This window comes from Eptesicus fuscus, chromosome 20 (assembly GCF_027574615.1).
Source record: "Eptesicus fuscus isolate TK198812 chromosome 20, DD_ASM_mEF_20220401, whole genome shotgun sequence".
Taxonomy (NCBI): domain Eukaryota; kingdom Metazoa; phylum Chordata; class Mammalia; order Chiroptera; family Vespertilionidae; genus Eptesicus; species Eptesicus fuscus.
Genome location: NC_072492.1, coordinates 11,225,550 through 11,250,721, shown reverse-complemented (window position 1 = coordinate 11,250,721; position 25,172 = coordinate 11,225,550). Strand labels below are relative to the sequence as shown.

The following is a 25,172-nucleotide window of genomic DNA, read 5'->3' as shown; positions in this document are numbered from 1 at the left end:
TATACCTCAATAAAGTACTGTCAGCATAGAAAGTAATGTTCATATGACATAACAATGACCAAAAAATAAAAAAGACACACACCCTCAGTGTATGACTTAAACAGCACATCAGCCATAACCAAAGAAAGAATTGGTGAACTAGAAGAAAGAGCTGAAGAGATTACATGGATTGCATCATGGAGACAAAAAGAATGAAAAACATGGAAAAGAAGTTAAAAGACATGGAGGACAGAATGAAAAGGTCTAGCATACTTCTACTCAGAGTCCCCAAATGAGAGAATACAAAGAATGGAGAAAAAGGATAGTTGGAGAGATACTGGCTGAGAATTTTCCAAAACCCATGAAAGATGCAAATTCACAGGTACAGGAAATACAACATATTGAGAAGAACAAATAGAAAAGAATCCATAACTAGATACTTTGTAGTAGAACTACAAAACACCAACAATGTCCTAAAATCAGGGAGGAAAGGCATCACCTACAAAGGAATGACAATTAGACGAAGCAGACTTCTTCAAAATATGCATTGCACCTATTACATACCCACACTGGCCCAAGAACTAAGAACACAAGATGAACAAGCCAGACTCAGTCCCTACACTGTGGAGCCTACAAGTGTGTCAGGAACAACGGATGTGGAGGGAGCAATGGCAGTGCGATGAGCCGGCCTGGGTAGGTGAAGAGAATTGGCAAGAAAGCCATACAGCTAGAACTGTGAACTATGAAGATTTTCCCATCAATGCTGGAAGATCCCAGGTGTTTATCAAGATGGGGTGGGCTTTTCCTTCCAAGGGGCTCTGAGGGCAGTAGCTGCTTTGCTCACAAATCCTGCCTTGGGACAGGAGACAGAAAAGATGCCCTAAGACTGGTGGCTTCCCTAGGACCCCTGAGAGAAAGGAAGGGAGCATTCATCACGGTCCCAGACTGTGTCCCCACAGCCACAGGCCAAGTAGCAGTGTACAGGGCCCCAGGATCAGCAGAGGTTACATGGGGAGAGGGAGGCTATGCCAGAATGGGGCCAGGAGGTGCAGGTGCTGGGGGGAGGGGTGCCCTGATGTACGGAATGCTGCTTTGATCACCAAGACCAGGTACCAAGCTGGGGTGGGGCTGAGGAGCTACTCAGGAGCTCTGTCCCCACCCCAATACACGCGCATACAAGACTTCCTGCTTGTTCCACCCCAGGGAGCACCCCAAAAGGTCCTCACATTTCAGAGCTGGGAAAGGACACTGTCTTCAGTCTTGAACTCTGTGTAGACTGGGACTGACTTTCTGCACCAGCATCAACACCTCTCTGCCCTCACTGCATTCCCAAACTCCCCGTGCTGCAGCCTTCCCCGTGAGGTGCCAGGAAGGTCTCTGCCTACCTGGGCCTGGACTGCTTCCGGTTTAGCCTTATCTTCCCGGCGCTGGGCCAGGTGAGCTCTACAGGTGCTTATTCATTAAGGGGCGGGCGCTGGTGGCGGGGTGAAGGGTTTGGCAGGGGAGGGTGTGAGGGACCCGACAAAGGAGAAGTGTGGGGAGTGGGGAGGAGTTCCTTGGAGAAGGCTGGGAAGAGGCTGGGAAGGTGGAGAGAGGGTGAGGGGAGGCGAGCAAAGGCCTGGGTGGGGAGAGGTTGCTCTGGGTCTGACCTGGCGGGGGGCGGGGCCGCCGCCGCCCACGCAGCCCTCACCTGGCCCCACGCGGGGCTGCGGGCGCGGCGCTGGCCAACCGGCCCGCGGCCAGGTCCCGCCCCCGCCGCCTCGGGTCCCACCCTTCTCGGCATTTAGTCCTGGCAGCTCCCGGGGCCGCGGAGCCGCCGCTTCCGCCTTCGCCAGGTGAGGGTCCTGGGCGCCCGGGGCTGGGCTGGCGGGGCCGCCGTCGCCTGGGGTGCGGCCGCGGGCGCCGAGCCTGCCCGCCTCGCCCTCCCCTGCTCCGTCCTCTCCGGCTGCGGGAGCTCTCCCTCCGGCCCCGCCGCCAGGCTCCTGGCCTTCCCCTCCCGCCCTGGGCCCCTGCTCGCGCCCAGTTCCCAGCGGGGGGTCCCCGCTTCCTCCCGTTACTGTGTGTGTGTGTGTGTGTGTGTGTGTGTGTGTGTGTGTGTGTGTGTGGACAGGAAGAGTGTGTTTGTGCAGGTGTGTAAGGAGAGTGTTGGTGCTGGCCGCCCGCGCCCAGAGTGCCTGGAGGCTGTGGAGTTGCCTGGAAGCTGAGTAAGAGTGACTCAGGTGTGGGCCCTGCTGCAGGGAGGGGGCCCTGGAGGGGGCCCTGGAGGGGGCCCCGGCAGTGTCCGAGCTGGGAGCACGGGCCTGATGCTGCGGCCTCCTGTGCGGAGAGGCAGCGACCCGAACTCTCCCGGCTGAGGGCAGTCTGCCTGCAGAACTCAGGTGTCTGTGACACTGGACCTTGATGTCTTGCATGTTGTGTGTGTTTATGTGGACCTTGGAGCTGTGGGTCTAGGGGGGCAGAGAACTGCCCTGTCTCAACTACATGTATGTGAGAGGGTATGTGGCAGTAAGCCTAGGCGTTTTATGGCAGCACATTAGAATGTCAGTATGTGTGTGTGTGTGTGTATCTGGGTGTGGGAGGCAGTGTACCTTTGTGTGTGTGTGCGCACGTGTGTGTGTGTGTGTGTGTGTGTGTGTGCCTACATGTTTGAGGTTCTGAGGTGTGGTGTGGTTAGCCTATCTGGGCATCTCTGGTATGTATGTGTAAAATGTCTCGTGTGTGTGTGAGGTGTCTCAGGTGTATATGAGTGTGCAGCGCTGTGTCTCCGTCTGAAAAGGCGGTGTGTGTGGGTGTCCTAGGGGTAAGGGCGCCGTGCCGTATCTGGAGAGTGAGCAGGGAAACACACCTGGAGTCCGCAGTGGTCAAGCCTCCGGTGTGAAGGAGGCAGGGTTCTCAGTGACGGGGTGGCCTCGTCTCAGGCATGGGGAGCATTCACTGGGGTGTGTGAGTGGAGTGGAGGGTATCTGTCCCTGATGTGCCCCTCCTTCTATACCTGAGGGTTTCTGATGGGTGAGGGTGGAGCTGGGGACCACATCCCTGGTGTCTGGGTGTCTCAGGTGCCCCCCCCCGGGCTCTGAGCCTGGAGGAGAGTGCCATCCTGAGCTCCTTCTGCAGACATGGTCCCGGAGGCCGGCTCCCCGTGGCTGCTGAGGCTGCTCCGGGACATCCAGCTGGCCCAGTTCTACAGATCCATACTGGAGGAGCTGAATGTTACCCGGCCGGAGCACTTCGACTTCGTGAGACCTCAGGATCTGGACGGCATTGGCATGGGCCGGCCTGGTGAGGGACCCCTAGCCCCGAGGCCCTAGGCTCTCTTTCCCCAACCTGTCCTGTGCTACAACCCCCACACCAGCCCTCTTCTTACCTTTAAATTCCTGGCATCATCCCCCCCCTCCCCGATACTACCCAGCCCTTTAATTCTGGTCTCCCCCAGCCCAGCGCAGACTGGCTGAAGCTTTGAAGAGGCACCGTTTGGGACACAAGCCTAAGAACTGGGTCTACAAGGTGTGTGTTTCGGGGTGGGGATGAGAGGTTTAGGGGGCCAGCTTAGGCTGGGGGATGGCTGTGCTGAGTGGCAGGGGTCTGCAGGCTTCCACACACCTGATTTCCCACCCCTGTTTCAGATCCTTGGGGGGTTTGCCCCTGAACAGAAGGAGACGACCACCCCACCTTCAGACAACCCTCCACCCCTCCCTGAGCCAGAGGGGGGACTCAAGTGTCTGATCCCAGATGGTGCTGTGTGCAGAGGGGAGCTGCTGGGCTCCGGCTGCTTTGGCGTGGTGCACCGCGGGCTGTGGACACTGCCTGGCGGTCAGAGTGTGAGCACTCAGGGAGCCTCCTTCCTTCTGGGTGCCTGGGCCTGCTGCCCCCCCCTCATCTCCCCTCCCCCCCGCTCTGCTGCCCCTCCGCTCCGGCCCTGGTATAGCTCTCCCTGCGGTGCCTGATGGTGCTTCTCCCCACACCCCCAGGTCCCAGTGGCTGTCAAGTCCCTCCGGGTGGCTGCCGACGGCTCCGTGGGCACAGAGCTGAGGGACTTCCTTCGAGAGGTGTCGGTCATGATGAACTTGGAGCACCCACATTTGCTGCGCCTGCACGGGCTCGTGCTGGGCCAGCCCCTGCAGATGGTGAGCAGACCTGACCATGGCTCCTGGGACAGCCCCGGGCGGAAGTGAGGCCGGAGGGTGGGTGGCCAGAGCCCCGTGGGGCCGGACCTCCGCTCACGAGGCGCCGTGCCCCCCGCAGGTGATGGAGCTGGCGCCGCTGGGCTCCCTGCACGCGCGCCTGACCGCGCCGGCGCCCGCACCCCCGCTGCCTGTGGCTCTGCTCTGCCTCTTCCTGCGGCAGCTGGCGGCGGCCATGGCGTACCTGGGGGCCCGCGGGTTGGTGCACCGGGATCTCGCTACACGCAACTTGCTGCTGACTTCACCGTGCACGATCAAGGTGGCCGACTTCGGGCTGGTGCGGCCGCTGGGCGGCGCCCGGGGCCGTTACGTGATGGGCGGGCCCCGCCCCATCCCCTATGCCTGGTGAGTGAGGGGCGCCCGCCCGCAGGAGTTTGTTGGGAGGCCAGTCGGGAGGGTGAGGATCTGGAGGGCGGTAGCGGAGGGAACGGGTCCTCTGAGGGCGGCTGGACCCAGAGGAGTCCGTGGGTCTGGAAGGGCTTGGAAAGGAGGACTTCCGAGGACAGTGGGAGCCAGGGGTGGGGGTGGGGGGTGGGCGAGCTCAGTGGGAGGTGGAAACTCCAGGGGCACATATCCAGCCCCCCTCAGCTCCACTTCCGCAGGTGCGCTCCAGAGAGCCTACGCCAGGGGGCCTTCTCTTCTGCCTCGGACGTGTGGATGTTCGGGGTGACGCTGTGGGAGATGTTCTCTGGGGGCAAGGAGCCCTGGGCCTGGGTCCCGCCCTACCTCATCCTGCAGCGGCTGGAGAAGGACCAAGCCCGGCTGCCTAGGCCTCCTCTCTGCTCCAGGGCCCTCTACTCCCTCGCCTTGCGCTGCTGGGCCCTCCACCCCGCTGATCGGCCTAGCTTCTCCTCCCTGGAGGGGCTGATCCAAGAGGTGGGAACCCTTGCATCCCCAGATCTCTCTTCCCTCCCTTCTTTCTCCCAGGGTTCCCTGCACAAGACTAACCATACTGACTCCTGGGCTGGGGTCTGGGACCCCTGTTTGCTCTGAACAGAGCAGTCCGTACCTGCAGGGTGCTAAGACCCTGGGGAGCAGTTGGTGCTACATAGATGAAGGCTGAAGGGCTGAGGGCTGAAGGCCAAGAGAAGGGGGAGCACAGAGCAGAGCCGCAGGCTGCAGTGGGCGTTTGCAGAGGAAGGTTCAGTGTGGAAGGGGGAAGGCCGTGGAGGTGCTCAGGGGCTGCCCCACGGGAGGATCTGTAAGGCAGGATAGACACCAGAGCTGACCTACAGAGCACTTGATCTGCGTAAGATACTGTACTGAGTGCCTCACATGTATCCTTATGCATGTTCACTCATTTAATCCTCACAAAACCCCAACAAGATCATGGTTATCTTGGTTTTACAGACGGGGCAGTTCAGGCACTGCCATTTCAGGTGACTTGCCTAAAGGTGCGCGTAAGGGGAGGAGTTGGGATCTGAACCAGTCTATCTGACTTCAGAGCTATTCCCTAAATGACTATACTATTTCCGGTATTCTTTTGAAAACATTTTTGAAATCATTTTTAATTTTTCAATTACAGTTGACATACAATATTATATTCGTTTCAGCTGTACAGTGATGAGACATTATATAACTTACTAAGTGATCATCCCGATAAATCTTGTACCCATCTGATTCTACACATATTCATTAGAATATTATTGACTATATTCCCTACTTTACACCCCCATGACTCTTCTGTTGCTATCAATGAGAGATTTGTGTGAGACCGGAACATCAATTGGCTGCCTCCTGCATGCCCCCTACTGGGAATTGATCCTGAACACCAAACTCTTACATGTGCCCTGGCCAGGAATCGAACCAGCAACCTTTCAGTGCACAGAAAGATGCCAACCAACTGAGCCCCACAGGCCAGGGCTGTTTCTGTTCTGCTTGTCTCTTTATTTTGTTTTTAGATTCAATTGTTGATAGATATGTATTTAATGCCATTTTACTCTTCGTATTTTTAATCTTTTTTTTCCCCCCTTTCCTTCTCCTCTCCTCCTTCTTCTCCCTTTAACCTTTCATCTAATACTGGCTTGGTAGTGATGAAATCCTTTAGTTTTTCCTTGTCTGGGAAGCTCTTTATCTGTCCTTCTATTCTAAATGTAGCTTTGCTGGATAATCTTGGTTATAGGTCCTTGTTTTTCATTACTTTGAGTATTTCTTGCTAATCCCTTCTGGCCTGTAAAGTTTCTGTTAAGAAATCAGCTGACAGTCTTGCCCTAACCAGTTTGGCTCAGTGGATACAGCGTCGGCCTGCGGACTCAAGGGTCCCGGGTTTGATTCCGGTCAAGGGCGTGTACCTTGGTTGCGGGCACATACCCAGTGGGAAGTGTGCAGGAGGCAGCTGATCGATGTTTCTCTAGCTCTCTATCCCTCTCCCTTCCTCTCTCTAAAAAATCAATAAAATAGATTAAAAAAAAAAAAAGAAATCAGCTGACAGTCTTATGGGAGCTCCCTGGTAGGTAACCAACTGCTTTTCTCTCTCTTTTTTAAAAATATTTTTTTATTGATTTCAGAGAGGGAGAGAGAGATAGAAACATCAATGATGAGAGAGAATCATTTATCAACTGCCTCCTGCACGCCCTACAATGGGATCAAGCCCGCAACCCGGGCATATGCCCTTGACCAGAATCAAACCTGGGACCCTTCAGTCCGCAGGCTGACACTCTATCACTGAGCCAAACCAGCTAGGGCCTCATGTCCTTTTGCAATGCTGTTGAAGTTCTAAGTTCATCTACTCTTCCCCTAAGTTCATTGAGCATCCTTATGACCACTGCTTTGAACTCTGCTTCCAGTAGATTGCTTATCTCGATTTTGCTTAGTTCTTTTTCTGGAGTTTTGTTCTGTCCTTTCATTTGGGACGTGTTTCTTTGTCTCCTCGTGTTGGCAGCCGCCCTGTGTTGGTTTCTATGTATTAGGTAGAGCTGCTGTGTCTCCCAGGCTTGGTAGAAGGCCTAATGTAGTATGTGTTCTATAGGGTCAGAGGCACAGGCTCCCCATTCACCCGACCTCGGCACTCCAGTTGTGTCCACCCCTTCCTGTGGGCTGTGTACACCCTCCTGTTGTAGTTGAGCCCTGATTGCTGTTGGAGGGATTTACCCAGGCCAGTCGGCTGCAAGGGCTGCCTGTGACCAGCATGGAGGATCAGCTGTGCAGGGGCCCATCCCACAAAGTAGGACTTACTGCAGCAAGGCTCTGGTGCCTGCTGAGTTCGCTCCTTAAGTGTGTTGCTTGTGGGTCTGAAGCTGTTCATTGGGTGCGCTGGCTCTGGAGCCTCCTGAAGGTGCAGGCAAAGATCAACAGCCACCTGTGTTCTGCTCAGGTCACCTGGCCTGAGCTACAAAGCAATCTGCACATGACCGCTACTTGTGCTCAGCTTGGAGGTGTCCAGGAGAGGCCAAGCTGCAAGCCAAGGACAGCTGCCACTAGTATGGGGCCTGGGGCCACTTAGAAAGAGGTATGGGGCATGCCAAAGCCAGATGCTGCTTGCTTGAGAGATTTTGGGAATGTCTGAAGCATGAGCCAAGACAGGTCATTCATATGGAAAAGCCATTGGAAACAACTTGGGTGGGCCTGAAAGTTAGTGGGGCAAGGTCTCAGGGAATCACCGGGACTTGGCAAACAGTGATAGCCAGGCTGATGGAAACTTGGATGTGGTGCCCTCCTGCAGGCTCTGGGGGGGGGGGGGAGGGCTCAGAAAAGGAATATGGCCTCTGCCAGCACTTCTGTCTGAGAGAAAGCTGCCCCTCCAGCTCTTGCCCTGATCCCAGACACTTCCGTCCCTCCCCATATGTCCCCGGTGCCTTTTGAGCGCCTGCCCCAGGCCTGGAACTCAGAGGGAGTGAATCCAAGTAGGTGTGCTTGAGCCCTTTAAGAGGAACTGCCTGTGACTCCATAAGTCCCCCCCACCTCACTCAGCCACAATCCCCACTGGTTTTCACAGCCACAGCTATGGAGACTTCTCTTCCAAGTACTACAACCCTGGAGTGGGGGACCAGGAGTGGGGCTGGGACCCCTCACTACTCAGGGGAGGACCTCTGCAGCCAGGATATCCCTCCCAATTTTTATCTGCCATACGAGGGTGTTAGACTTGATTATTCTTCATATCCACTCCTCCTACCAGTCTCGATGTGGCTGCTTCTTTATATCCTTAGTTGTAGGACTTCCATTCAGCTAGATTTCAGGCAGTTCTGAATGATGGTTGTTAAGTAGTTTAGTTGTATTTTTTATGTGGTTGTAGAAGGATGTGTGTCACATTTACCTATGCTGCCATCTTGACTGGAAGTGTAGACTGTTAAAGGAATTTAGTCTTTACTCTAAGGGTACTTGGAAGTCCTGAAAGCATTCTGAGCAGGGAAGGAACAAGACTTTACATACTGTATCACTCCGGCTTGGTGCAGGAATGGATTAGAGGGATGACACTGAAGGTGGGAAGCTCAGGTTGGAGAAAATAGCTGTGAAGCAGAAGAGATATGAAGAGGTCTGGATGAGGGTTGAGACACTGAGCTGGAAAGAAACGGAAACTTTCCAGAGGTGCTTGGAGGTGGATGTGATGGGCCTGGGTGTGGAGTAAAAGCAGAATGCAGGACGACGCCCTTTTGATCTCCCTAGTAGAGACAGACCCCCTTCTGTTGCTCCCTGACCCCTGGGCTGTGTCCAGCTTGGCATGGAATCCAGGTTTACCTCCTCCACTGGACTACAATTGGGGGGCAGGGAGGGACAGTCCCATCCTGGGCCCAGAACAGAGGACATAGCTGGAATGGGTTTGATTGGTGGGTGCATAGACAAAGAGGAATCTCTTTCTTCCCCGCTCCATGGCACCCTCTCACTCAGGCCACAGCACAGCCACCCTCTCCTCCTGTTTCTACAGGCCTGGCCTCCTGAGGGGCGGTGTGTGAGGGATGTCACAGAGCCAGGTGCCCTGAGGATGGAGTCTGGTGATTCCATCACTATCATCGAGGGCAGGTGAGTGCCTCATGTTTCCTACGAATCCCCAGGAGGACTCCCTCCCAACATGCCTGACCCTGGTTCCTTCCCTGCTTCCCCCCAGCTCCTCCAGCCCTAATCCTCTGCTTCATTCCCTGAGCGCTCCACCCGTCCTGGCCTGCTGGCTGGAGCATGCCCACAGAGCCCTTTTGTGTTGGGGAGAAAAGGCTTTCCTTCCTCCAGGCAGATGCAGCTCCATGGCACCCAGCTTGTGAGCGGAACGCATGTGGGAGCCCCGCCTCCACTCCCCCCCTTGTTTTCACCCTCTTTCCACAGCCCCAGCTCCGCAACCTGGAAGGGCCAGAATAGTCGCACATTAAAAGTGGGCACGTTCCCAGCCTCGGCAGTGATGCTGACAGACTCGAAGGGCTCGCCAGCCACCTGCCCAGTCCACCGAGGCTCCCCGGCCTGGGGAGAGCAAAGACGGGGAAGCGTAGATGGGTGAGGACCTGAGAGCTGGGCTGGGGGAACCAACCACGTTCAGCAGCTGCTCGGCAAGGGAAGCGTGGGCAGGGGCCAGGGTAAAGCTGGGAGGCTGGACGTGCCTTCCAGGAGAAGCTTCCACTCTGGGTCTCAGTCAGATGGGGAGCCCCTGAGATCCTTCGGGAGGAACATTGATGTCGGGTGGGGCTGGGGTAGAAAACGAACGGGATCACTCTCCAGCAGGGTCAGAGCCAAGGCAAAGCTTCGGGAGCCGCCTCCAGCTCAGGGGCAGAGAAGGAACATGCCCCTGCAGAGGATGAAGGGTGAGTGTGGGGGAAGGGCAGGGCCCCAGGGTCTCTGGGATCAGGAACAACCCTCAGTTCTGCCCCCTGCTCTGAATCCATGCCTTTGACATATGATTTCCCCACATATGACTTCTTCCTCCCACCACTTCATTCTGCCTGTTGACATCCCAGCTGTCCTTTAAAATCGGCCCTGTCCACGGCACAGCGTCTCCGCCTGCAGCGCCTGCCCTCTCAGGTCTTTGGGTACTTAGCTGCCTGGGCCTGGGTGTCCGTCTTATCGTCCCGGACACCTGAGGACAGCACACGCAGACAGAGAGCGGGAAGAAGGCAGGGCCCTGCATCTAGGCTTCCTCTCAGGATGTTTTTTCTCACTGTGCAGGCATTTCCAAGAGTCTGGAATCTGTTCTGTCCCTGGGCCCCTGCCCCACAGGGGGTGGTTTGAGCCCCCCTGAACTTCGAAAAGCCAGAGATGTCCTCCAGGGACCCCCAGGCCTGCCACCACGCCCTCCCTTTGCCTCCAGCTCTTCTCAGTCCAACCAGCCCCCCAGGGAGCGGCCTTCCTGGCCCAAAAGAGAACCCCTGCACAGTCACCCCTTGGGAGCACCTGGAGCCAGCAAAGCCACTGTTCTCTCTGGAGGTCTCTTGCCCGACCCCGATTTGCAGAAGAGGGTTATGGAGGTGAGGTCTCCCTGAAGTGGCCTGGTGTCCAGAAGGGGCTGCAGGCTGGGGTGAGAGCCTAAGCGAGGCCTTGTCCCCTAAGGTGGAGCTGAGCGTACATGGAGTCACCCACCAGGAGTGCCAGGCGGCACTGAGAGCCACGGGAGGAGATGTGGTTTCTGCCATCCAGAACCTTAAGGTAAAGGCAGACCCTTCTCTTGGGCTCCCACCCCTCCTGCCCCTGCCCCTGCCCCCTGCCACTCAGCTGCCCTCCCTCCGCTTCCACAGGTAGACCAGCTCTTCCACCTGAGTAGCCGGTCCAGAGCCGACTGCCGGCACATCTTGGAGCATTACCAGTGGGACCTCTCAGCGGCCAGTCGCTATGTCCTGGCTCGGCCCTAAGCTCTGCTCCTTCAGACATGGACACCAGATGCACCGAGGAGCGGACCGTGTGGGGCCAAGCAGAGCAGAACCAGCCCTGAAAGGGTATACGTTCCCACCCGAAGAGAGCCTGCCGTAGGCAGGTCCAGGAGGCCAGGGTCGGGCACTGACGCGTGTCTCCTCCTCCCCTGCCTCTTGGCCTCTGAGGGCTCAAGCTGCCTTGGCTGGGTCATGGAAGGATCTAGTCCACCCTGCCTACCACATTTCCAACCAGGAGGAGGACTTGGAGGAACAGAGCTGCTATACACCATACCCATAGGAAGCTTGTACCTGCTACAGAGAATGACAAGTGGCCATACTGACCCTGGGAACAGCCATCCTGAGCTGCCTTCAGCTACACACTGAGCCCCAGGGGAACAGCCATCCCGGATGACGGGAGCAGCCATACTGACTTGGGGCGCGTGGCCCAGACTGCCTTGGCTTGGGCTGGGGCCATCATGGGTGATGGAAGTTGCTGTCTTGGATGCAAGGACACTCGATCCCGGCAGCATGGATTACGAGACGAGACGGGCCAGCCCCACCCGGCCCAGCTGTCATATTTCCCTTTGCTCCTTCCCATACCAATTCCTTCTTCTGCCCTCTCCCATTACATATATCTCCCAATGTCCAAAACATTACAAAGTTTATATGAATATAACATACAAAGATGCAGCCTCCTTTGTAGGAACAGGGAAGGAAGGGGTGGTTAAGTAAGGCACACGGAGCTGCAGCAAGCACCAGCTGTGGGGAGGGTCAAGGGGGAGAGGAGGTTGGCACTGGGGCCGAGGTCCTAGAGCCATTGCTGGGGAAGTGGGGATCCCCTCTGAGTGCCACGTTCTGAGGCTGAACTCATTGGTCAAGCTGAGGCAGAGGTGGGTGGCCATATCGGCCATCTTTGGTGCTGCTTACCCTTTCCCACCCCAGCTCTGTTGTAAAAGCCCAGAGCCCTGGATTCCAAAGGCCCCATCCAGAGCAGAGGCCCTGGAAGGGGGTGAGAGGAAGGGAGCAGGGCACGTTTGAAAGCCGATATGCCTGTGTGCTGAGGGCTGGCCGGAGACAGTGGTGAGAGGTAGCCGGGGAAGGGCTCTCATACATACCCTTCTGTGGGGGCCACAGGGGAGGAGGCCAGGGGAGTAGGGTAGGGATGGGGCACCATGGCCCCAGCCTCTTAGGCATCCCTGTCTGTCCTCTGCAGTGTACATGGAGGAAAGGGGCTGCCTCCGAGGAGGGGCCAGGCCAGGCCAGGTGACCATCTTGAGTTCTGGCTGAGGTGACGGTCCTCACCCTGAGATGCCGTCTAACTGGTGATGACAGAGGGCCCAGTGCCTCCTCGCTTCTCGAAGAACATGTAGTCCTGAGGGGAGGGTACTGTCAACAGCAGATGCGGCTGGGCCGGCCTGGCTCAGCTGTCACAACCCAGGTCTAGACCTGCAACCGCCCCCCCCCCCCCCCCCCAATAAAGTCTGTTCCTAACCCTTTCCTAGCAGGAGGCCAGGAAGTGCAAGCCTCCAGCGGGAGCAAAGGAGGGACAGCCCACTCACAATGAGGAACGTGGCTCCCAGCAGTACAGCCTTCACTCTCACGTCCAGATCCAGCGGGAACTGCAAGCCAAAGTCATCTGCATCCGTGAGGGTTTCTTGGAGCAGCCCCCCCCACTGCTTGCTGATGCGGCCCACACTGCGGGACTCATCCGGAGTCTTCACCTGTCAGGAGCGAGAGGGGCAAGAAGGAAGGACCCAACTAGGGTGGATGCAACTGCTCTCGCCCGTCTCCAGTCTTCCTCCCACAGGCACCTGTGTGAACTGTGCGGCTCCACACTTAGTGAATCCTCCTAACAGCCTTGGGTTTCCACGTGACTTCTGGGGAAACTGAGTCACCATAAGTCACACTGGGAATATATAGCAAAAATCAGGATCCAGACTTAGCTCTGTTCCTCTTGAAGGACCATGCGTGTCAATTGAACATCAGTGGTGAGAGAAACGGAAGCATAACAGAGTCCAGTCTCCTTAGTGTATGGCTGGTTGTTAGGTTTGTTTTTATTACCAAAGACCCTGCCACCCGCATTTGGCGCAGTTTGTGCCCCACACAGAGTAGCTTGGCCAAGAGGGCAAGGAGGCTGCTAAAATTCTGGCTGCACCCCATCAGCCAACCAGGCTCCTAGAAGACCGTGTCTGCCCAAGGGGGTGCCTTTCCTTTGCAAAGCAGGGAGGGCCCTGTCCAGCACTGCATGCGAGCCTCAGCTAGAGGGGGTCCAAGCCCACCTATTGGGGAGAGGGTAGCCACTGAGGACCATGCTTTCCACTGGACCCTCTGGGCCCAGCGGCAATAGGTCCTGCTGACGTAGGTGGTAATTCACAGCAACGCCCTGGTCCTTTTCCTGTGCTCATTCTCCGGTGACTAGAACTATCATCATTTCCTTCTATGCCCTTCCCATCCCCTTCCCTCACTGTCCTACCCGCCTGGGGCCCTTCCTGATGATCAGTCCCACGCTGGGCAGGTTCTCTCCCAGCCAGCCGTGTGGTCCCAAGAGTACAGCCCCCAATGTGGACCATTCATAATTATGTAAGAGGGAGACTGGCCCTCTGAGAACCCCACAGTCTACACATCCCCATCCAGGAGTGACCAAGTTATATCGTTCCCAACCAGTTCTTACCACAGAATCTTCCCTCAGCTGCTGAGGTGACCCAATTTTTAAAAGTAACCTTAGGGAGGACACCTCATCAGATGGCTTATACCTATTCTTTCTTCCTCACCTGCACAGGTAATTATCCCGTAAAGAATTCAAGGATCTGGCCCTGGCCAGTGTGGCTCAGTTGGTTGGGCATTGTCCCATGCACTGAAAGGTTGCTGGTCAGGGCACATGCCCAGGTTGTGGGCTCAGTCCCTGGTAAGAATGTGCAGGAGGCAGTGGATTGGTGTTTTGCTCTCACATCAATGTTTCTTTTTCATTCTCCCTCCCTCCCTCTCCCTTTCTCTCTAACAATCAATTAAAAAACTTTAAAAAAAAAATGCCAAGGGTCTGTAAAGTGCCTTTGTCTCCTACAAGCAAAGGTGCCTCCCAGCCTCACGCTGAAACTGTCTCCACTTGGGTTCTCCAGGCTCCAGGTTGGTGGTAGGAATGCATGGTGAGAAGGATCTCACCTGAATTCCAGGCTGGAGAGGCCACTGGACTCTAGATTGGCAAGGCAAGCCACAGGATGTTAATAAGTTGACCTAGTGCTTGCTCCAGGGTCTGAGCTCACAAACTCATGCACAGCAGTCACACGGGCCCTTCTCCATTCTAAATCCAGCCCGGCCTTAGATTGTTCCCTTCTCAATATGGCTGCAGGTGACAATTAGCATTGGCCCTCAAGGTGAAACCCACTTTGTCATGCTCTCATAAGACCAGGGAGCCACCCTATTTCTAAAGGGAGGAACACTGGAAATGCGGTGGGAGTCACAGTGAGTTTGGATCGATGGGCTCAGTGTCTTGACTTTAGTGTTGGCCATCCTGCCTCGTGGAAGCTGCCATCTTGGTTTATGAAGGTCCCAGGGATCTCCCCTTATTCCTGATACCTCAAAGTTGGTGTCTGTGCCACAGCCACAGGTCCAGCAGGGCCCCACCACTCGCAGGATGGTATGGCGATCGGCATCTTGAATGGAGAACTTGGGGAGGAAGGGATGCCAGGTCTGCAGCACATGGCCAATGGTGGTGCCCGGTGGCGACTGTACTTCCATCTGGAGTGGGAGGTAGACAGGGTTACTGCCGAGCCAGGGAACCCTGGCCCAAGCTCTCACCACGCCAGCTCTATCACTGGTCTCCCCTCACAAGACCTCCCATCCCCTTTGCCAGACGGCCTGTCATCCCCCTCAGCAGACCTCCAGGCCCACCTGTTCACTCCACGCCTCATGCTGGTGATGCTCCATCACTGATCCCCCGCATTACCTCCGGGCCCCTACCCAACCCTCTCCCGGACCCATCCCTCCCGCCCACCTCCTGGAGGCCACACGGGCAGCAGCTGCAGCCACAGTGGAGGGGGCGGAGCAGGCGCAGCACTTCTCGGTCCCCGGGGTCCACCAGCCGCACGCGAAGGGGCCGGCGGGCGCCGCAGCACAGACGTGCACAGCAGTTGCTCTCTTCAGCCGCCTGACCCAGGGGCTGTCCAGCCCCGGAGCGCAGTTCATACCGGTTACTTGTCTCCCAGCCCAGGAGCGCTGCCAAGGGGTGACACGGAGGCTCAGGCACCCGCGCCTGCCCAGGAGCCCACGCTCTGCCCCGGCGCGAGGCCCACCCTACTCGTCCTCCACTCACTTTCCACGCGCCCAGCCCTCTGGTGCACCAGGATCTGATCAATCTGGAAAGAGAGCCGGGCCGCGCCCACCTCAGCGCGCAGCCCTGAGCGCCTGGGCCCCTCCCTGTCGCTCCTCCCTCCCCATCTCCCACTCACCGGCACCAAGAATTCGAGGCCAGAAGGCACCCCGGGCAGTGGCAAGAGGGGGGCGGCAGGCCCGGCGGCAGGCCCCAGGGCACTGGGGCCGGGCGAGGGGAAGAGAGCGAAGCCGGGCGCAGGGGCAGGCACGTGGGCGGGCACTGGCGCCGGTCCGGGCCCAGGATGCTGCACCTGCTCCGGGTACCCCGCGGTCACAGGGTAGGGAGGAGGGGGCGAAGGGGTGTAGCCTGTGGGGGGCAAGTACCCTGTAGGGGCACAGCGGTCAATTAGAGAGACCTGTGACCTCATCCTCTTGCCCCTTAACTAACCTTGGGGGACCTCGAGGCTGCGGGGAAAATGTGGTGAGAAGAGACTGAAAAGGATGGGGTTGGGGAGCAGGGCGGCGGCTCCTGAGAGGAAGGGAGGGGCCCCACCCAGCCAGTCCGAGCACATTCCCGGAGGGTGCGTCCGACACCCAGCTCCCAAGTGGGGGGTGGGGGGAGGGAATAACGGAGACCCTCGCATTGGGCCCACCTACCTGCCATAGGAAAGGGATGAGGGCTCGCGGGTTGTCGCTATACCGGAAGCTTAGTTCTAGAAGTGGAGGCAAGCTCGGGGGCAGCCTGACAGACACACAGACAGACACAAGACGAACAGGCAGACGCGGAGGCGGCTGCGCCAGGCGCCCGCCCAGGGTCTCTCGGGCGGCGCCTCTGACTCGGGGAGAAACCGAAAGTGTCAGCGGGCGGGGCAGGGTACCTGGGACCCCGGATTCCCTCTGGGGTTTGCAGAACCGCCCCCTCCCTTTGTTCTCCCATTCTCCGCGGAGGCGGCTGTTGGCAGACGGCAGGACGGATGGACCCGCGATCAGACCGACGGCCCGACCTCGAGGGAGGTTTCCTGACCCCTCTGCGTCCCCCGCTCACCTGAAGCCCCTAAAATAGTCGGGGTGCCCAGCGCTCGGAGGCTCCCGAGAGCTCGTGGAGGCGGGCCCAGGGTCTGGCCCCGCCCCTCACCGCCTGGGCCCCGCCCCTCCCGGCCTGGAGCCGCGCCTGCGCAGAAAGGATGCCGGCTCTCCGGCCGGGCTGCGGACCCAAGACCGTGGGCTCCTCCGCGTGGTGGGCGTCCCGCCTCTTCCGTTTGCCGGCTGCTGGCCGGAGAGGAAGTTCTCTCGGGAGGGCAGCGACAGAGCCCTACCGCGCTACCCGCCCAGGTGTGCGGACTGAGAGCTCAGCGCCCCTCCGTGGAAAGCGAGGACAGCCGGCAGCGCTCGGGACCCCAGGCTCCTCCTCCGAGGGTGGTTCGGCCCTCGCTGACGCAGCGGGACACCCTTCACACTCTCCCCTCTTGGCCTCCCGTCCTACCTGCCCGGAGCTTACCGCGCTGTCTCTTATTCCTGGCGCAGCAGTGACCCGCACAGACACCTCGCAATGCCCCTACTTCCTAAAGTGGTGCCGGCCACGCGGGTGACAGCTGCCCCATAGCGTCACCAGTGAGTGTGCAGGATAAGTTCAGGGAGACCAGATGAGGCAGTGCAGTCAGCAGGAGAGGCTTCCCCCAAAAGAAGGGACTGAACCGAGGCCCCCGGTGTGAGGGAGAGCGGGAGGCCAGCAAGAGTGCACAGAAGGCCCGTGGGAGCTGGGACTTGGCCCAAGGGCAGCAGGGAACCTACTGAGAGATTCTGACCAAATTTAATTAAGAAAAAGTTATGGTCAAAACTTTGTTTTAGAAAAACCATTACAACTGAACTGTGGGAAACAGTGGGGCACTCAGGCTGGGCGGTTGGCAGTAGTCAGGGGAGAGGGTGCTGTGGTAGTGCAGAGTGGACAATAGAGAACTTGTCTGGAGGGTGAGCTGGGGGGGAAGAGTCCAGGATAACCTCAGGTGCCTCTGTTGACCCGGCAGATGAAGGAGAAACTCATCAATGTGAACATGGGAGCTGATTTTGGGGGCTCCTTTGCTGGTATGTCCATGTTCTTCTGGGCTGTTCAACTGCTCCCACAGCTTCAGTCATCATCTGCTTCAGACAAGGGCTTGACTGCCCTCCACCAAAATGCATAGACATACAGAAATTCAGCTATTCAACAAAGATTTAGTGAGCACCTATTGTATGTCAGACAGCATTTAAGGTGATAGGAATATTTACCAGTTAAAAAATTAACAGGGTGCGGCCGGAAAGGGGGCCGCCCCCACGCCCTTCACGCAACGCACGTCCATGGGGAACCTGGCGCTAAACCATTCGTAGACGACCTGCTTCTGGGTTGGGGTTTCGTAGGTAGCAGAGCAGCTCCCTCGCTGCGATCTATTGAAAGTCAGCCCTCGACACAAGGGTTTGTAAAAAAAAAACAAAAAACCACACACAAAAACAAACAAACAAACAAAAAATTAAATATTCCTGATCCCCTGGGGTTCACATTCTAGTGAAGAAGAGACAGATAATGTAAATAAATACATCAGAAGTGACAAGTGCTATGAAGAAAAATAGAGCAGAATAAGGAGAATAGAGAGTGGTGGGCAGGGGTTGCAATTTAAATTAAAGAAAACTTTTTTTATTGATTTCAGAGAGGAAATGAGAGGGAGAGATAGAAACATCAACAAGAGAGAATCATTGTTAGGATGCCTCCTGCACCCCCCCCCCCCCCACTAAGGATCGAACCCACAATCCAGGCATGTACCCTGACCTGGAATACAGCAGGTGACCTCCTGCTTTATGGATCAACACTCAACCACTGAGCCACACCAGCTGGGCATGGGGTTGCAGTTTTAAAGAGGGCAGACTAGGAAGGCATCACCAAGAAGGTGATCATTGAGCAAATACCTAAAGGAGGTCCGCGATTGAGCCATGCAGACTTCTACTGAAGAGTGTTTCACGCATAGGCAACAGGGCGAGGGTCTCGAGGCAGAAGTGTGCCTTCCTTGTTCAACGAACAAAAAGAAGGCTAGTGTAGCTGGGGGAGAATGAATGAGAGGAAGGAATAGAATGCATGAGAGGGAGGTAAGAGGCCAGATCACATATGGCCTTGTAGGCTATTGGATTATACTCTGAGATGGGAAGTGTTGGAGGGTTAGGACAGAGACGAGACATGAGCCTCACGTACTGAAATAATGGTCCTCAACTTCTGGCCACAAATTAGAATCAGTTGGGGTGCTTTAAAAATACCTCTGCCTGGGCCCCACTTCATATCAACTAAATTAGAATAGTTTGTGTGAGGTGCAGACACAGAACTTTGTTTGTGTTTTTGTTAATACTCACCCAAGGATATTTTCCCACTGATTTTATTTATTTACTTACTTACTTACTTTAAAGGGAGAGAGAAACATCAATTTGAGAGACACATAGTTGCCTCTTGAATGCACTCCATCTGGGCCCAGGATCAAAGTTACAACCCAGGTACATGCCTTGACCGGGAATTGAACCCTCAACCCTTTGGTGCATGGGCCAATGTTCTAACCACTTAGCAACATGGGCCAGAACCGTAAGAACTTTTTGAGAATTCTTCAGCAGGCTTTAGTGTGTAGCTAAGGCTGAGGACTACTGTGTTAGAAGGATTTCTCTTTCTTTCTCTCTGCTTTGTCCACAGTAGGCTGTAGATAATCAAGGTCAGAAGGAAGTTCTTGCATAAAACTCGGTGAGATTTTAAAAATATATGTTTTTATTGATTTTTATTTTTAATATGTTTTTTTAATTGATTTCAGAGAGGAAAGGAGAGGGAGATAGAAACATCAATGATGAGAATCATTGATCAGCTGCCTCCTGCACACTCCCTACTGGGGATCAAGCCTGCAACCCGGGCATGTGCCCTTGACCGGAATCAAACCCAGGACCCTTCAGTCGAAGGCCAATGCTCTATCCACTGAGCCAAACTGGCTAGGGCTGTTTTTATTGATTTGAGAGAGCGAGGAAGGGAGACAGAGAGATAGGAACATCAATCAGCTGCCTCCTGCATGCCCCCTCACTGGGGATTGAGCTGGCAACCTGGCATGTGCCCTGACAGGGAATCAAACTGGCGACCTCTTGGTGCATGGGTCAAAGCTCAACCACTGAACCACACCAGCCAGGCAAACTAGGGGAGAGTTAATGGTGGCATGGGCCAGGGGCCAGAGTGGTAGCAGTGGGAAAGGGTCAGATTCCAGTTATGTATTTAAGCCAACAGGATTGATGATGGCTTGGACATAGGATGTGAGGAAAAGGGAAGTCAAAGTTGACTCAAGCTTGGCCCAGGAGGCTCTTCAGTGTGAGCTCCACACTTACTCTGTATTGCCTTTTCCTGCTGCCCACTCCATCCTGAGCTCCAGGCGCTCCTGTTCTCCCTCTTGTTTAGTTACCAGTGTGATCTTGTCCCTTTTTTCCGGTGAACTATGCATGCTGAAAACCCAGCAGGTGGACAGAAGTCCCACCAGTCTCCATGCACCAAGAGGTCGCCAGCCCACCTGTTCCTACTTGTAACACTGAACACATTGTATCAAATGTTTGAAGGGTCTGTCTTCACTCTGTTTCTTGGTATGTACATGAAGGAGAGAATTTAGCTCTGGGAACTGAACAGAAGAGAGTTTGAATCACAGCTTACCCAGGTCCTGGCTGCATGATACAGAACAAGTCCCTGTACCTCTCTTAGCTTCACTTTCCACCAACCTTTGGGACTGCTGAGATACAATGTATAGTAACAATAAGGACGAATGATCAAGCAGGCCTTCTTTATACTGGTTCCCCAGGAGCCCAGCCTACCGGCAGGACAAAGCTAAGGTATTAGGGATCACATTACATGGAGGGTGGCCATTCCAGAAACCGAGCTCTCCTCCCCTGGAAGTGTCCTAGGTCCCAGACATTGCCTGAGATGAAGACAGAAATGCATCAAGAGCACTAAACGGGGAGGTAGGAGCCTGAGGACCCAGTGCTGGCTCTGCCAGTGGCATTGTGGGTCACTCTGGGGCCTATTTTACTCATCTTTCAATGAAGAATTATTGCGATCCTCTAATCCACCTCAAATCAGGTCTCCTCCCTGGATATAAATGCTTCAGTGGCTTCCCACTGTCCCCAGAAAACAGTCCAACCTCTCAGCACAGTCGCTCCACCATTTGACCAGTGCTATCCGCATCTTTCACTACTGACCCCCTTATGATCCTCAAGCCAGTCACCAGGAATTATTTCAGGTCTCAAATGCTCTGGGCTCCCTCTTGCTTCAGGGCTGCCTTGAAAGCTCTTGCCTGGTTTGGAACGCCCCTTTCTCTCCTCATCATCCAACTCCTTCAAGACTCCACTGAGCTCTCTGCTACACTGCAGCTGCCACAGGAGGCTGGAGCTCAGTAGGGACTAGGGTGGGAGACAGGAATTCTGGATTTAAAGTTGTGCAGATCCTAATTAAAGATGTGGGGCTGAATGAGGTTATCTAAGAATCCTTAATTAGAGAAACGGTCTGTACTTTTTTGAATGCACACCTTCAGAAAAATTAGGTATGCACCTCCAATATACTATACAGATATGTACTTTATAAAACATACACACAGAAATTTTAAAAAATGAAATTACATTGAGAACCCCCCCAAAAAAAACGAAATTAAAATATGTATGCATAGTAGTTCTAATTTTTTTTCATTAAAATTTGGAAACCATTGATTTAAACTGCATAGGGGAGAAGCTGACAAAGTAGCCACAGAGATAGAAAAAACAGAGAGTGGTGTCATGGAAGCAATATGATGTGTTTCAAGGACAGTGTGGCCAATTGTGTCAAATGCTGCAGAGAGGCTGAGAAAAATGAGATCGAAAATCATCCATTAGATCTGGCAACCAGGAGGTCATAGTGAGTTATGGGATCCTTCCAAGAGCATTTATGGGGAAGAAATGGAATGGAAGCCTGACAAGAGTGGGCTGCAGAGTAAATCCGAGTCCAGACTTCTCTCCTGAGCTCCCCAACTACCTGCGTGGCGCCTCCAGTTGGAAGCAACATGTCCAAACTGACCTGCGGATTTGCCTCCCCCTAATTTGCAGCCTCCTTCAGTTTTTCTCATCAGAGTAATAGCACCTCCATCAAGTCAGGTGTATAAGCCAGAAATCTCCCTCTCATTCATCCCTTATGCTCAACCCACCAGCAAGTCCGAGCAGCATTATCTTAAATATATATTCTGAATTGGATCCTTTTCACCCTGAGCCAAGCCATCACCTCACACCTGGACCTCTTCGGTGGCTTCCTGACTGGTCTCCCTGTGGCCAACCTCCGATTGGTTCTCCAGATCTTGTAAACATATCAGAGTCTAGCACTCTCCCTTAAAAAACCTTTCAATGATTTGTTGTTGCACCACAAAGAAGTTCTGAGTGTCTGCCTGCCACATGCAGTGTTTTCCAACTCACCCAATGTCTCTTGCCTCAAAGACTTCCCATCTAGCCGAAACCGGTTTGGCTCAGTGGATAGAGCGTTGGCCAGGGGACTGAAAGGTCCCAGGTTCTATTCCGGTCAAGGGCATGTACCTTGGTTGCGGGCACATCCCCAGTGGTGAGTGTGCAGGAGGCAGCTGAATCAGTGTTTCTCTCTCATCGATGTTTCTAACTATCCCTCTTCCTCTCCCTTCCTCTGTAAAAACTCAAAAAAATATATTAAAAAAAAAAAGACTTCCCATCTAAAAGGACATAGCTCCCCTTGACGCACTCTTCCGCTGCCTCCCTGTTCTTTTCCTTCAAGCACAGCACAACTCACAACGATAAATTTGTTCAGTTATTTAAGGTCCATTTCCACTACTAAAAGGAAAACTCCATGAGGGAAAGGTGGCATCTGTCTGTTCACAGTTGAATTTCCGTATGTGTCTGACACATGATCAATACTTGATGAGCACTGGCTTAAATACTGCCCCCTAAATATCTTCCAGTTCGCCCCATGCTGGGGGTGCTACTCCAGCCTGCCTTGCCACGTTTTCCCATTCCTTTTCTCAGAAACGTGGCCCACACTGGAGAGTCCTTTAGTCCCATACTCCTCTGCTCCCTACCTCTGTCTTTGTGGTTTCTTTCACACAGCAGAGTTCTTTCAAGGATCATCTCAAGCACTGTGAAGCTTTTTCCTTTTTATTTTTGTGAATCCTCACCCAAGGACATTTTCCCCATTGATTTTTAGTGAGTGCAAGAGAGACACCTTGATTGGTTGCCTCCCACACGCACCCCCCACCAGGGCTGCAACCGAGATACATGCCCTTGACCAGAATTGAACCCAGGACCCTTCAGTCCACGGGCTGATGCTATATCCACTGAGCCAAATCGGCTAGGGCTTGTGAAGCATTTTCTAACCCCTAATACATAATGTTCGGTCCCTTCTCTGAATCCCAAAGTATAGTGTAAGTACAGTAGCCCCCTGTATCCAAGGGGGATACGTTCTAAGACCTCCAGTGAATGCCTGAAACCACAGGTAGTGCTGAACCCTACACATACACTGATTCTTCCTGTATAGGCTCAATGCTCTCTGGCATAACAGGTTGCCCTCTATATCAGGACACACTTTCTGTTCATGTCTTCCACACACAAATTTAATGCCTTCTCCATCTTAACCAAGCACTTACCATGCACTGTGGCTGTAACTTTTGCAGTGTGAGCTGCAACAGCAAAATTAGCACGAATTTCTTCCTCCTTCATAATTTCATAGATACACGTCCTTACTATAGATCTTAGCAACCTAAGCATGACTTTATTTCCTTAAGTCAAGCACTTTCACTTAAAAGAAGCACTTTACAGCTTCTCCTTGGCATATCTGAATGGCCAGCATCACTACTCTTGTGCTTTGGGGCCATTATTGAGTAATGTAAGGATTACCTGAACATAAACGCAGCAAGTCCATTATAGTCGATCTGGTAACTAAGATAGCTACTAAGTGACTAATCGGCTGGTAGTTGGACAAAGGGATGATTCACATCACGGTGAGACAGAGAGGATGGCATAGAACAGCACACCTTCCAAAAAGCATAAATTGTTTATTTCTGGAATTTTCTACTTTGTATTTCTGGGCCACAGATGACCATGGGTAACTAAAACTGCGTAGACGTGAAATTGTGGAAAGTAAAACCACAGGTAAGGGGGGGCTTCTGTAATGGCATTCCTCCTGTCCTGCCTTGCCTTAAACCTGGCTTCCAGACTAACTGAGCGCTCAATTTGTGGAATGACAGGGCTGAAAACCACTACCCTACAGTAATCTTCAAATTCTGGTAAGCACCAGAACCACAAGATGAGCTTATTAAAATAGAGTCCAGGCCTTGAAGAGGGCTTCCATGAGAATCTTCAAGCATTATTTATCACTCTGGTACGAGTTTAAGAACCTCATAACAGCCGAAACCGGTTTGGCTCAGTGGATAGAGCCTCAGCCTGCGGACTCAAGGGTCCCAGGTTCGATCCCGGTCAGGGGCATGTACCTTGGTTGTGGGCACATCTCCAGTAGGGGGTGTGCAAGAGGCAGCTGATCGATGTTTCTCTCTCATTGATGTTTCTAACTCTCTATCCCTCTCTCTTCCTCTCTGTAAAAAAATCAATAAAATATATATATTTTAAAAAAGAACCTCATAACAGATTAACTTGAAGTGAACAGAATCCTCAGGCCCAAAGCTCACCGTCCAGTCTTCGAAAGGGAGGGAGTTCAGAGGTTGACAATCCCTACCCTTCTTCCTCCAAGACGTTAGATGAACAAAGACTCCATACTTCTTTGCCTTTCTCTTTTAATCCCCTCCCTGTGTCACCTCTCAGAAATGTACCCAGAAATCAAACACAAGGAAGCTCAAAGAGCCAAGGCAAGCCAGCCCAGGAGTAGAAGGCTCCCTCCCACAGGGGCCAGAGTCTGGATGCTGGGGTCTCCACTCAGAGCCTGGTAGTAAAAGCTGGTGCAGAACAAGGTGGTTCCCGAGGCTAGGAGTAGCCCGGCCTGAGGAGATACAAGGAAGAAAACAAGATGATAAGCAAAGGGCAGACTGCGAAGGCGTGGGTGGGGCTTGCTCAGGGTTAGGCGAGGGCTAAGTTTACCCAGAGGGGCTTTCTGCAATGGGGCACCCCTAACAGGGCCAGGCTGTGTAAGAAGTGGTGTTTGTTGGCCTTGTCAAAGAGCTGTAAGAAAAAAGAAAAAGAGTAATGGGGGAGGGGGGGTGAACTTCCTAAGCAACACAGAAGTCTGGATCCCGAGGGGCAGAAGGTCGTCCCCAAACCGAAGTCTCAGCTTGCCCCTCCCGCAGGCACCCAACCCCTCAGGCTTTCTGCCCTTGCAGCTCCAAAGACCCGCATTCCGCCCCTCCCCTCAGGGACCCCCCACTTTGTGCCCTCATAGACCCGGAAATCGGGGAGCCCCAGCGCAGTCACTTCACCTCCTTTCCGTAGGCATCCGGAAACTGGGCGCCTGTGGAAAGGAGAGGCAGAAGTTACCAGCTCTAACGCCCCCACTCCCGGGAGGACCCTAGGGGGCAGTGGGGAGAAAGGGCCCCCCCAGGAGGCTTCTGACGGGCGGAAACACGCATGGGCAGTCCTGGGAACCGACTGGACCGGGCTGAGGGACTCTCAAAGGCTTAGGGCTTCGCAGGCTGTCGGGTGGTTGGGAGCCCTCGCAATTCCCACAGACTCCATCCCTGCACCAGACCCCATACGTCGCCCCAAGCACAGCCCAGCTCCATCCCCAGGCCCCTGACCATGCGCCCCGTAGGAGGCCAAGCCTAGGGCCCCGGCTCCAGACAAGGCACCCAAGCGGCGGAAAGCAGCGCCAGGTCCGGCCATGGCAGTAGATGGTCACGAGCCTGGCGAACACCGCCCAGGCCACCCAAGAGGCCAGCCAATCCCGAGCTTCCATGCAAATACGGTGCACAGGTGCCCAATC

At 54.6% G+C, this 25,172-nt stretch overlaps 3 protein-coding genes across 4 annotated transcripts; 1 reads left to right on the top strand and 2 right to left on the bottom strand.

Moving 5' to 3' along the window:
• The first annotated feature begins 1,781 nt into the window (after window positions 1-1,781).
• On the top strand, window positions 1,782-11,512 carry TNK1 (tyrosine kinase non receptor 1). Its single transcript, XM_008153533.3, has 13 exons — window positions 1,782-1,814; window positions 3,094-3,258; window positions 3,413-3,483; window positions 3,603-3,797; window positions 3,948-4,103; window positions 4,222-4,505; window positions 4,763-5,036; window positions 9,022-9,116; window positions 9,414-9,578; window positions 9,804-9,883; window positions 10,245-10,543; window positions 10,626-10,721; window positions 10,811-11,512. Exons 2-13 carry the CDS (start codon window positions 3,096-3,098, stop codon window positions 10,922-10,924), a joined length of 1,992 nt encoding a protein of 663 aa, XP_008151755.2. The 5' UTR covers window positions 1,782-1,814; window positions 3,094-3,095; the 3' UTR covers window positions 10,925-11,512.
• Window positions 11,513-11,568: 56 nt separating this feature from the next.
• On the bottom strand, window positions 11,569-16,361 carry PLSCR3 (phospholipid scramblase 3). 2 transcript variants are annotated; one of them, XM_054709188.1, is made up of 8 exons: window positions 16,278-16,361; window positions 15,890-16,068; window positions 15,370-15,617; window positions 15,234-15,276; window positions 14,916-15,136; window positions 14,498-14,659; window positions 12,484-12,645; window positions 11,569-12,296 (listed from the first exon to the last, which is right to left on the bottom strand). In XM_054709188.1, exons 2-8 carry the CDS (start codon window positions 15,894-15,896, stop codon window positions 12,240-12,242), a joined length of 900 nt encoding a protein of 299 aa, XP_054565163.1. In that variant the 5' UTR covers window positions 15,897-16,068; window positions 16,278-16,361; the 3' UTR covers window positions 11,569-12,239. The 2 variants fall into 2 exon arrangements, with proteins under 2 accessions (XP_054565163.1, XP_054565164.1); XM_054709189.1 differs by having other exon boundaries at window positions 15,890-16,064.
• A 7,655-nt stretch (window positions 16,362-24,016) lies between these two features.
• Window positions 24,017-25,124, bottom strand: TMEM256 (transmembrane protein 256). The gene is made up of 4 exons (XM_008153531.3): window positions 24,988-25,124; window positions 24,670-24,701; window positions 24,335-24,415; window positions 24,017-24,236 (listed from the first exon to the last, which is right to left on the bottom strand). Exons 1-4 carry the CDS (start codon window positions 25,070-25,072, stop codon window positions 24,093-24,095), a joined length of 342 nt encoding a protein of 113 aa, XP_008151753.1. The 5' UTR covers window positions 25,073-25,124; the 3' UTR covers window positions 24,017-24,092.
• Window positions 25,125-25,172: the final 48 nt, after the last annotated feature.